General features: G+C 34.3%; 1 protein-coding gene across 5 annotated transcripts; it reads left to right on the top strand.

The window, feature by feature from the left end:
* Positions 4,385-10,858, top strand: LOC109233234 (F-box/LRR-repeat protein At3g48880). 5 transcript variants are annotated; one of them, XM_019399026.1, is made up of 3 exons: positions 4,385-4,625; positions 9,412-9,812; positions 10,005-10,858. In XM_019399026.1, the coding sequence occupies exons 2-3, from the start codon at positions 9,454-9,456 to the stop codon at positions 10,558-10,560; spliced, it is 915 nt and encodes a 304-aa protein (XP_019254571.1). In that variant the 5' UTR covers positions 4,385-4,625; positions 9,412-9,453; the 3' UTR covers positions 10,561-10,858. The 5 variants fall into 5 exon arrangements, with proteins under 5 accessions (XP_019254571.1, XP_019254572.1, XP_019254574.1 ...); XM_019399027.1 differs by lacking the exon at positions 4,385-4,625 and adding an exon at positions 6,082-6,148; XM_019399029.1 differs by lacking the exon at positions 4,385-4,625 and adding an exon at positions 6,155-6,768.

Genomic DNA, 12,845 nt, shown 5'->3' with positions numbered 1-12,845 from the left:
ATTGTTCGTCTATTTATTGCATCGTGCAAGTCCTTACGGTTCCTGCAGTCGTGCGTGGAGCGGGTTCGTAGAGGATTCTTGTTAGCGTGTTAGTCAACCATGCCTCGAGGAGTTTTTGTACAGCTGGGGGTGCCACTTCCTCTACAGACGTGGAGGCTCCTTTACCACGGGATTTTGTTATGCTACAGTGTGGGGGTGGTGACCCATCTCTCCTAGGGGATGCACTGGGCGTCGTATCCTCACCCACTATTTCACAACTCTCGTTGATGATGTTCATGAGGTTGGTTGGGAGGTCACTTGTTATCATCGTACTTTCTTCCTGGTTACCTGCCATTTAGGGGTTTGTGTACGCAAAGAAAGGAGATCTTGGGTTTTGTGATGTTAGTGACCCGTGTTAGTTGTAGATCTAGAGGAAACTAAAAATTTAACTAAGAAATCCCTACAGACAGTGCTAAATTGTTTGACCAAAAATATGTATCATGGTTAAAATAATTAAATTTATATATTTAGGGGTTAAACTTAGTTAATAATAATATTTCTAGATGGAACTTCCAAGGGTACAATTAACAATTGATGGATTCGGTGAGATAGTAATGACAGCATGCAATAACTGTTCTAAAAAAGCATGAACTATAATGTAGCATTCAATTGTAATGAATATCAATAAATGACATTTAAGTAAATAGGAGGAATGATTCACCCAATAAAGGATGAAATAGAAGGAGGTTCCTCCTGACAATGATGAATGACAGACAAATCTTTGAATATTCGAGTTATTCTCGGATCTGATGGGAAATGTGGGATAGTACAAACAAGAATTTTGATGACAAGGTGATGTTTGTATCTTAGCAAGAGAAAAAGAATCTTTCGGTCAAAGTGAGTTCTTACAAGTGAATCTTACATGCCCCATATCATTTTCTCTTTTTTTCTATTTATATGAGACATATTCCTAGGGAGCCATAATAGTACAAGTGTAGAATATCCGCTAGAATATTCTCTTAATATCCTATTTCGAAAACTAGCCGTTACAGCTTCATCAACGGTGCTCGACCTCAGCTCTTATTAACATCTCGACCACAGCTCTTGTCGACTCTTCAACTGTGAGTCTTGCTGCTTCTTGGTCCACCTCGACTAACGATGACTCAAGAATTTTTTTCTTCAGTATCATCTTACCTCAAATATTCTAGGGCAGATTTCGACCCATACAGGAGCACTAGTTCAATTCTAATTCATTTCAGTTTTAAATATACAGCGCTTGGGATTGAGGTGAAAACAAAAAGATCAACAATTGATATGTTAATAATAAATAATATTTACTGTTAAGACATTCTAATCTAATATACTTCTAAAAGACAGTCAACTTTTAAAGCATATAATTTAGATAAGTACTTCCACAAGCTACCTATTTATTGATCTCTAACTTCTAAACGGTTTCAAGTTATCCTTTGAGCCTAGCATAGTTAACTAGTACTATTTTAATGAAAATTAGTTAAAAATCGTTAAGATATGGGTTTTGGAATCTCGGTTTGTGTAACTCCTTCCTTCTAACTTCTTTCAAAACGGCTTCTTCTTATTGGGAAAAAAAAACTAGAAAGAAATTTCATTTTCCATTAAAAAAGAATTCTTGATGCTAGAGAAAAGCCAAAACCTAGCTAGTAGTCATGGGCAACTCGTGCTTTATTTTTTTCTTTTTTTGATTTTTTTTTTTTTTTTTTTTTTTTGCTGTGATTTGCTTCAATTTTGAGAGCATTTTTAGGAGAAAGAATTCTTGTTGTACTGATTTAGCGGTGGCGGAAAGAATGAATACTAAAACAACAAGAGGATACTGATGAGGGTAAATATGATATCGGCAGTGGCGGATTCAGGATTTTAAAGTTATAGGTGTTCGCCGATAAAAACTTCAAAAGAAGAGGAAAAATGAATTTATTTGTGGGTGCTCGCTCAATATTTATCTAAATATTTGTACAGTTACCTATATAAATTTATTAATATGGTCAAAGTTAATGGGTGCTTAAGCACCCACAACCCCCTATGTGCATCCGCCACTGATCATCGGTAGCAGGTTTGGTGGATAAAGAGGAGTCTTCCTCAAGTTCTGCTCATTTCGACTACAGTTAGACGACCTCTTTCTCACCCTTTATTACGAAATGTGTGTGATCAGAAGCACACCTTTTGTAGCCAAACTAACAACATTTTTATATAACAACATTTCACTATGAAAATCAAACTTTTTCCGAAATTAATTTTTATGTTATATTATAATATATGTTCTCTATGAGAACTTTTTGCTATAACATCTAAAAATATTCGGAACAAACGAAACTGTTATGGAGAAGTTTGAATGTATTTATCTAATTTTCTATTTTTGTAAGAGATTAAGATTCTATTAAACTTTTTAAGTTCAGTTAGTTACCGTTAGCTTAGGGACCAAACCTGTACAAATTCACATGCGTTCAATCATATAACACGGGGATTAAAAGCATAATGAAGCAATAATTTAAGCACAAAATTGTTATTTTCTTAAATCGCAATTGTATTTGTTTTACCAGACCTTTCCTTTCCTGCCATTTTCTTTTGTTGTCCCCTTTTTGTTATTCAAACATTCCTCTTTTTTCTTTTCCAATCAATACACACTAGCGACTTCATTTTATTATGATAAAAAGGACGGGTTTGATTTGGTTGGGAGATATATCTAAAAATGAAAAATATTGGTGCATACGGTTACCGTAGATGTATATAATGTCTTTTTTAAAATAAAAAAAACTTTTATGACCAAAAATAATATAATGTCTTTTTTACATAATTTTTCTATTTAAACATAAATTAATTCATGTGTATATTTTAATCAATTAATTACCACTTAATCATGATGGGTACTCAGTTTTATATGTTATGATATATTTTTATGGTTTAAATCAATCAACCGTTATGTTTTATATGGTTAATGCAAATTTATCTTTTAACCTTTGTTATAAGTTGGTGCAAATAATGAATTTTTATTTCTGGTAGGTGCAAAAAGCACAATTATTGTGCACACGTCATTAAGTTTATGTGAATTATTTCATTTGGATTACATAAATGTGATCTCAAATGGTCAAAAGTCAAAACTCGTCAATTATATATGGGGTATTATCACTTTTAGTCCTTGTCGGAAACTAGTATTTTTCGGATATTATTTTGATAACAACTATACAGTATCACTTTCTCATTAATTAATGTTCCTTAAAATTACTGTTATCACAACTTTCACTTATCTCATTTTCAAGACACAGTTGATTGATTTTCATTAAAATCTTTTTTATCATAGACTAAAGAAATGGTTAATGATTCAAACGTGCAAGGCAAATGATCCATTTCAACACGACAATTCTCACAATGATAAATAAAGATTCCTGCCATAACATGTAGGAGTAGTAAATCTTTTAATGTTACTCTACTTTTAACTTGTGTATAACAAAAATCAGTAAAATTCTCCTATTTTTCTATTTCATTAACTTGCGAGCTCGCTAACTGAAACATCATCATGTGCTTTATTGATCACTTTTGTAATAAGGCGTTTAAGGAAAATCGAATTATAAAAGAATTAAGAGAATGACCTGGTGGAAATAAAATGGAAGTAAAAAAAAAAAATCCATTGCTATACCAGTTAGAACTTACTAGCTGAATTTAACTTCAATTTTTTACAGAAAAATTAAAATACTATCATAGCTTGTTCAATTTGCACAAGCTTTCGTCCAGGTAATGGAAATGCACAAATTATTCTCTTTCTCTTCCAAATGACAGAAGAATTAAGAGAAGTTTAAATATAAGATTAATTCACTTTCTTAAAAATTTAATATAGATATTTTTCTATGTTTAAATTTTCTACTACTATATAAGGAACAAAAATACTCCTAAATCTTCGCTAGCGTTTGGCCATAGATCCCAAATTTATTTTGAAAAATCTGATTTGGGTGAAGTTTGGTTTGAAGATGAAAATGTGTACGATTTCAAAACATATTTTTCAACTTTATTTTGGGAAAACATGTATATAATTCCCAAGTTTTGGAAATTTGGCGCAAATTCAGCTTATTAGCTGAAATTGAGATTTCAAATATGTGATTTGAGTTTTGGCCAAAATGTGGGTCAAATTTATGGCCAAACATGAGATTTAAAAATAAATTTCAAATTAAATTTGGGAAAATGTATGGCCAAACAGGGCTTCATTTCAATGTTAAATTTAGGGGGGCAAATTTCAGTTAATAGATTGAGTACAGTACTTTTAACTAATAAGGAAAAAAAAGATGTAGTCAGTACTTTTGACTAATAAGGAAAATAAATTAAAACCGAGTGTTGTGTTGACCAAAATCAAGTTAAAGGAGTGGAAGATATGATGACACTTCTTTTTGACACAGTGGGAAGTGCAGGGTACAATTATAACAGTTTGACACTCTGCACCTGCCAATACGTGGGGGCTTTTGTGTCATTTCCTCCTATATCTTTCTCCGTCCCCCGAATCCTAATCTCACTCCCCATCACCAGCTACACTATCATCCCGCACATTTACACACACACACACACTGAATTGAACCAACGCTCCAAAAAGTTGTAAATCATTCGCAACAGTTACCTGGTATCTTCTAAAGGCATGTCCTAAATCTCTCTTTCTCTCTTTTTTTATTTTGTTGCTTCATTTCTTTATTCTGGTTGTTTGTTGGAGATTTTTTCAAGTTGGATCTTGATTCCAAAAGTTGTTAAGCGTGTTAAAGTAATTCTGTGTACAACTTGTGGAATTTTTGTTCTGAATTTGAGCTTGTCTGAATTATTTTATTTGTTTTCTGCATTTCAATTAGTGTGGTATGATCAAATGCGGATCTTTTATTCTTAAAAGTTTTATATCTTCTTACGTGTTTTTTTTTTAATTTTTTTGTTAACGTAACGATGTAATTCTTAAAGATTATATCTTCTTGTTCACATAAAGATTCAAAACCAGGCTGTCAATTCAACTTTTGAGGCAAACATAAGTACATTTGATTTTCACGGCTAAGTTTTTTTCTAAGGTTAGTTTTTTTTAAGAATGAAATTTTGTACACAGATTTAGTTTTGTGTACAGTTCTTATAGGAAAGATACATATATTTTTGGGCTATCTTTTGTTTTTTGATATCTCAAATAAAGCAGAATGGGTTTCCAGTTCATTGGATAGAACTCTGCTTGAAATGGTTTTATGGAATGCAAGTGAAAGAGATACCTTGTGGAATTAGTCGAGGTACACACAAACTGGCCCGAACACCATGCTTATGAAAAAGAATGCTAGTGAAAGAAAAAGAGATTTTTATGTGCAGAGTGTTAGGTTCATTTCCATGTTTGCTTTGAATTTACTAATCTGCCTCTAGGTTTCTAGTTCTTTGTTTACATCTATAGAGCCAAGGGTATTTCGGTAATACTGTGTCTAGCAGCTCTTCAGAGTTTGCTTAATAGGTCTTTAGGGATGTCATTTACCAGATGTTTGGATCTTCAAAATTTTTGGGAAAAAGAAGGTTAAGAGCAAAGCGTAACTAAATCTCAAATTTCCTCACTTTATCTGGAAGGCAATTGAAAAATCTGCAGAAATTGGGTTGTATGGATATGCTGTATAAGGTAGGGGAAATGGCTCAGCTTGATATGGTGAATAAGCATACTTGGTGATCTGAATGAATACCACATTCTATTATAGGTATCAATTTTGCATGAGCATGCCACTGATCTGAATGTTGTTTTTCTTGAACCTATCTCTTCCAACATGATGAAAGAAAGAAGCCAGTGTTAGGTTAGATAGAAAGCTTTGGCCGCTTTACCAGGAGCTGCTGGTTCGTATTTCTGATTACAACTGCCACTTCCATTTTAATTACCACCATCAAACCCTCTCCATCACATATCTCTTGCCTTATTTGACTAAACAACTCCATATCTTGGAGGTCACTGATCTGTCCTTTTATGAGAAACTGTTGGGATCACTGACCAAGTTGAGTAAGAGATCGCTTTAGTAAGAGATCGCTTTAGTCGATTTGCTATAATGTAGTTGAAAACTTCACTCACACTCTTTTTCTTTTATGATTTTCCAGAGCATTCAAACACACACAAATGATGTTTGCTAGAAATTGCTTTTCCTCCTTAAATGCATGCTCTATGGTACGCTTCAATTTTTTTGTTCTCTTTGGAGTATTAGTGTCTCAGAAATCAAGAACTTGGTAGTCGAGATGTAAGATTTTATTTAAAAAAGTATTTGTTGAAGCTTTTCTTGTTTCATTGGTGCATTTTGCAACTCACTAACTGGATTTCCTAGACCTTTTCTTCCTCTTAATATCTGTCAACGGGCTGGCAGAGAACCTTCTGTTTACTTGTTTCCTTCTTGATTCTGCAATTTATTGCTGATCCTTTGGCTACTTCAAAGCCTTTGTAGTCCTTGGGGATTTGTTCCATACTTCAGCTAGATACCAGCACAAAATGAGTCCCACCTTTGCTGCATCTTTGCTGCCTATTGTAGTCCTGAGATCTCCTCTCTTGTCCTACATCAAACGCCTAGAACCAAAGACCCTTATTGGTGCATAAGCTTGTGATTGAAGCCATTTGAGAAAGGCATTCTTACTGTTCACATCTTTGTAGGCCGTGGAACAGCTTTCTATCTTCTTCTTTATGCTTGGAGTTATCCTTTCCCTTCAATCACAAGTACTGTTGTATTTGGACATACAAGTGTGATAAATTACTATCATTGATCAAAGGCTCAATACAAGCTTGTGGCTGACATCAATGTAAGCTTTAAAAGGCCAGGGAGTGTAGAGATTTTGGCTATGACTTGTCTGCTGGTATTTTCTTAAGTAATATCACTGTTCGTTAATTGATTGTTTATATTCAATTGATACTGTGTTATTCATTTGAGCAACTTGAACTATGGTGAGAACTCTAGTTTGTTATGACAAGTCACGAACTACAGAGAAATCCCGTTTCATTCAAGCTCCTTTCTTCTCCATTCTTTAAGCTCCTTCTGGGATGGATATTCGTCATCCTGATATATTTATACTTTATACTTCCAATTTTCCAATCTATATGACCTTTTTCTATTGTAGGACATTTCAAGATGTTTGAAACCATTCTATTAAGATAAAATTATCACAAGTTTTAAGAATTTAAATGTGTTAAATTATTCTCTCTTTAACATAAAAATACTAGTGTTTTTTCTAGCCCTATATTTGTTTTGTTGGAATAGGATTGAAGATCTATCATGTTTAGTTGCTAGTTTAACTTTCAATTTAGAATTTATTCGTAAATGGACACGGTGCCTCCTAGCAAACAATCATTAGTTCTTTTATCGAGGACTTGTTATCAATATTTCCTTTGTTGCAATTTATTTGACACTCTTTGTTTCGGGATGTCACAAAATATTTGATACCATTTCTTTACCTGCTATTTGTTATTGTAAGGATCCATCATAAATTAACTAGTTTTACATTGATCATTAGCTCCTTATTTATTAAGGTTTGATATCAGCAAATTAGTTCATATGTCTAGGCTCAATTTCCAGGAGAATAGAGACGTAACACATAGAATTAAAATTGTATAGTTGTGATGAAGAAGTGTCACATGAGTGTAATGCAGTAAGGAGATACCTACCAGAGTGAAAGGCTAAGTTATAACTTATAGGATAGTTGTGAGACCAACAATGATATACTGGAGTGGGTGTTGAGTTTGAGGTTTAACATATTCATAGGATGTGTGTCAAAGAAATACAAATGTTATGATAGATGTGCCATGTGCAGTTATACAAAATTATATAAGATAAGAAATGATTATGTCTGACAAAAAGTACAAATAGAACTCATAGAGGATAGAAAGAAAAAAGGTCCCATATGATGGTTCGGTCATGTCTTACGTTAGATGTTCAAATGAAACGGTTTGTAAGTGTGATGCTAGGATGGTTGAAGGTGTTAAAAGGACGAGGTAAATCTAAAATTACATGGACGGAAGTTGTCTCAATGAACTTACAATCTCTTGAAATCCATGCGAAATTAGCGAATTACAAAATAATGGAAGCGAAAGACCATATAGGTAATTCTGACCAGTTAGGATTAAGTTTTAGTTATGTCGTGACACTTGCATTAAGTATGTTGTTTGCCAGGAGTCCTTTTTATTCAATAGTGATTTGTTTTTCAGCAGAAAATGTAGAAAATCTTTATTTATAGAGAATCCTTAGTTTGTCTTGAGTATTAAGAGCTTCAACGGGAGCATAATGGATAGTGGATATTCATATAGCTGACCCCAACTAGCTTAGGATTGAAGCATAGTTGTTGTTAATTAATATTGGAACTTGGAGCCCCGAGTAGAGTTGAATGGTTGCAGAAGAACCATATTGCTATCTCCAATTCTTTTAGATTTAAGGCATATTTGCTGTTTTTTTTGTTTCATTCCAGAATATTTGCTGTTGTTTTCTTACTAGTATTATCTAATATAACTTTGTCAAGTTTTGGTAATTGATTTAACTAATAATATTCAAACATTTATATGGTGTTTTTTTTCCTTTCAACTAACTTTTAACTATCACTTTTATATTATTTTTTTAGTTACCCCTTGTTAAATTTCTCTTCGGTCTTCTTAATATCTTGTTGTTATTGCTTGTTGCTACTACTTCTTTTCATCTTTTCTTCAGCCGAGAGTCTAACGGAAACAACCTCTCTGCCCTCCCAAGGTAAGGGTAATGTCTGCATACACCCTACCCTCCCCGGGCCCCATTTGTGGGAATCCACTAGGTTTATTGTTGTTTTTGTACCCCTTGTTAAATACACAAATCAAATAAACATTTTTATTTCTGTCCCCAATCACATAGAATAGCATGGATGGAGTAAATATGTTTTGTTATCCCCTTTTATTTGATTCCTGGAAACTAGTAAGCCCTAATTGTCCCAGTTCTATTCTTTCTTGTCTTGTTCTTCAAAACTTATAACAAGTATCCAGCTTTTCCATCCTAATGCTAATGGACATGGGATTTTCCTCTCTAGGGAATTTTAAGTGCAAGTTGATGTTACTGCATCTCCTTTTTCTTAAAAGAAATTGATGTTAGGTCTTTTATGTATCATTTTGCTTTCCATAATCATTATCTTTATCTGAAATGTGATGCTCCAATCAGCTATGCCAGCATGTAATTAGTACTATTTTGTTATCAATAACCAACTCAAGTTTCGGTTCAGATTTTCCTAGTTTCTTCAATTTTGGGAATCCCAGTACTCCCTTAAGACATTTCTGTATATTCATTTAACGCTCAACTTTTCTGCTTCATGGTCTGATTACTTTCACAAGACTACAAAATGAACAATCAGCAACATCAAACTGACATCAGGAATTCAGATATTCATCATGGTTGATAATGACGCTTGAGAAGTAATTATTTTTTTTTATTCCAGGTGTTTTCATGCCCTAAAACTTAGGACGTTGAAGCTTTTGTGATGGAAGAAGGAGATTCTGCTGTAAAGAGATGGGAGGACCTTGATAACGATATCTTGGTGAAGATATTGCAGTCCTTTGACCTCTTTGAGTTGACTTCTGGACTTGCTCAAGTTTGTAGTTCGTGGCGATTAGCTTGCTCTGATCAACTTCTCTGGAAAACGCTGGACTTGTCTGTACTAAAATCAAATTTCATCAAAATCCCGTTAGAGCCGTACGTATATGTGGACTGTCAGTCTGATAAAACATTAACCCGCCTCCTGAGGATTGCTTTGAACCTCAGTCGTGGAAACATACTAACGTTAATCTTCCATTACAATCTGTATGTCAGTGACAATCAGTTGACTTATACTGCCGAGAGGTATTCCCTGATAAACCTTCATCTTTCCTTATCTCTATAATTTTAATTAAAAGACCATACATCAATCATTCCAAAGTTCAGGCAGCATCATATATCTCAGATGTCCAATGATTTGCCATTATTTTAATTCAGGAGAAGCAAAGTTTACACTGAGGATGAAGAAGACAGTTAATCAAATATACTCTTTTTCAGGTGTCCGCGGCTTAAACGTCTAGTTATGCCTGCTTGGAACAGAATAAAAAAGACAGGAATATGCAGAGCTATTCGTATTTGGGAAGATCTTGAATCACTGACAATGCCTAGCATTGCAAATCCACCATACGTCATGGAGGAAATTGCAAGGAATTGCAAAAAATTTGCTGAGCTCAAGATTATGGGGCCATGTGATATTCTCTTTGCGTCTACACTGGTAGCATTTCTTCCAAACTTGAAAGTACTGAGTGTGCGGTGCACAATGCTATCTAAAGGCGCCTTAGTTATTATCTTGGAGGGCTTAAAAAAGTTGGAAGTGCTCAATATTTCTCATTGTCTAATCACTGAAGTCCCTCCATCTTCACCAAGAAAAGTTCTGACCAAGCTTGATGAATCAATTCTTGAAAAAGCCTCTAGATTACGCAAATTCCTAACTTGCATGAGTGACTCGTGCATCATGTGTCAGCGAACCCGAAACGATGAAGGGCTGATGAGGTGGTATAAATATGAAGAAGACCTCTGGAAAGTGGATGAGGTGAGATCTCTTGCAATTTGACAACTTTAAGGATATATTGCTTTTCATAAGTTAGATACCTTGTTAAAGGTCCAGTGAATGTTGTAAAATTGTGTATATGAAGCAAAATAAAACCTTGTCATTGTTAATGGAAGTGAATCAGCTTCCGGTTGCTAGCCGCAGGTATTATCCTTTGGTGGCCAAAGGGAGAGTAGCTTTGTAGTATAGGAGACATAAAACTGTATCATCATGCACATGGGAGAGTACTGTTACTTTCATGTTTTAATTTTGTAACATTAGTGTATTTTCTTCGGCAGGATTGTTTTCCTGTTCTATCACATTTCTTTGTTTTCCTATAATTTTCTCTTTGTGGTACGATGGATGCGTTTTGTTTCTGCGTTTTCAAACTAAGGAAAGAAGTCTATGATCCTTCTAGGTTATGGCTGATCTTTAAGGAAGCTCATTAAAGGTGCAACTTTTTTACGTACAAATTACAGATATACTTTGACAAACATTTTAAAATATTTTTTTATCATATTGACACTAGTGGCGGAGCCACATTATAGCAAGGGGTGAACTGACACCCCTTAGTGGAAAAAATACAGTAAAAAATTATATGCATATATACTATATGTTGATTCTCCTTAAATTTTTTGTATATTTACTTTTATATATTTTGACACTCCTTAACAAAATTCTGGCTCCGTCGGTGATTGACACGAGAACAACTCGTAAGTTGTAATACTTTTTGTATATTTTTTGAATATTTAAATTTTAGTTTTAAAATATTGAATTGATCTAACCTAATTTTGTTGGAGTTACGTGACACATTGACAAATTGGACTGCAGATTTAGCTAATTAGGTTGCCTAGTTGGGCTAGGCTCACTATCTGTATTTATTTGATTTGTTTTTTTTGTAATTACTTGTACATAAGAAGCCCAACATATAAAAGGGCCTAAAGGGAAGATTCTGGACAGTTTTAACAGATATTCAATACGCAGATCCTTTACTTGTTCTTCTTCTCCATTCTCTCTCTAAAAACCCTAATCATGGTTGGATCAAATCCTGCTAATCTCTGACTCTAACATGGTATCAGAGCCATGAAATCGTTGTTCCTTCATCCTCTAAGCTCGGAAGTGTTACCCATGGACGTTTTCAGAAAGAAAAGGAAGAAGATAAAGTTCACCAATTTCTAATGGGTCTAAATGAAGTCTATGTAGGAGTTAGAAGCAATATCCTTATGATGCACCCATTGCCTTCTCTTGATAATGTCTATAATATACTCCTACAAGATGAAAAACAAAGACAGGTCCTTCCAAATCCACAAGCTTATTCTGAATCAGCCTCCTTCCATGCAAATTCTAGCAAGTTTCCTCCTCAATTCTCACCTCAGCAACAATATCCACAGAAACTAAAATTTGATCAGTCTAATCGGAGAATCAATTCTTATCACAACAAGGCTTCACTGATTTGAAAGTACTGCAAGAAGCATGGTCATGCAATTGAAAAATGTTATAAATTGCATGGGTTTCTCCAGAATTTCAAGTTCACAAGAGGTAAAAAGTTTGGTACTGCAACTAATGTTGAAGGGCAGTCTTCTGGGTTTCCTGATCATACTCCTTCACATACTGAGGATTCATTGGTACCTGGTTTAACTAGAGAACAGTATACTCAATTGATGAGTTTTCTTCAGCAATTTGGTCTCAATGAGTCATCATCTCAACCTGCCATTATGGGTTCAGCAAATTTTACTAGTAGTTCTTCTTCCCTGCCTTTATGTTTGAATGGTAATTCTAATGTGCGCATGTTGACTAATGTAGCTGGAAGGATATGGATAGTGGATTCTGGAGCCACTGACCATATGACTTCAAATAAAACTCTTTTTTTCAACATTACTCCTCTACCTGTTCCTTACCTAGTCTCTTTACCTAATGGTTACAAAGTGAAGGTCACCTGTACTGGATCCCTCACTTTGTTACCTTCCCTCACTCTTCATCATGTTTTATACATACCAACCTTTCACCACAATTTGATTTCAGTAAGTAAACTCATTGATCAGTTCAAATGCTATGTTTTATTCACATTTCATTCATGTATACTTTTACAGGCCCATTCTATGAAGAAGCTTCTAGATCTTGGTAGAATGGACCATGGACTATACAAATTCTACTTCAACCAACCTACTTTTGCTGCTCAATCCATCTCTGGTAACTTTGATGACTCTTCACCTATTTCTCATAATGTCATGGACAACATTAGACAACCTATTCCCGTTTCTGTTGCTTCTGATTCACTTGTTTCTAGTTTTAATTCTATAGCAAAAGTA

Source organism: Nicotiana attenuata, chromosome 10 (genome assembly GCF_001879085.1).
Source record: "Nicotiana attenuata strain UT chromosome 10, NIATTr2, whole genome shotgun sequence".
In the NCBI taxonomy this organism is placed as follows: Eukaryota; Viridiplantae; Streptophyta; class Magnoliopsida; order Solanales; family Solanaceae; genus Nicotiana; species Nicotiana attenuata.
The sequence above is the reverse complement of the archived record's forward strand: the minus strand, read 5'-3'. Positions and strand labels throughout refer to the sequence as shown.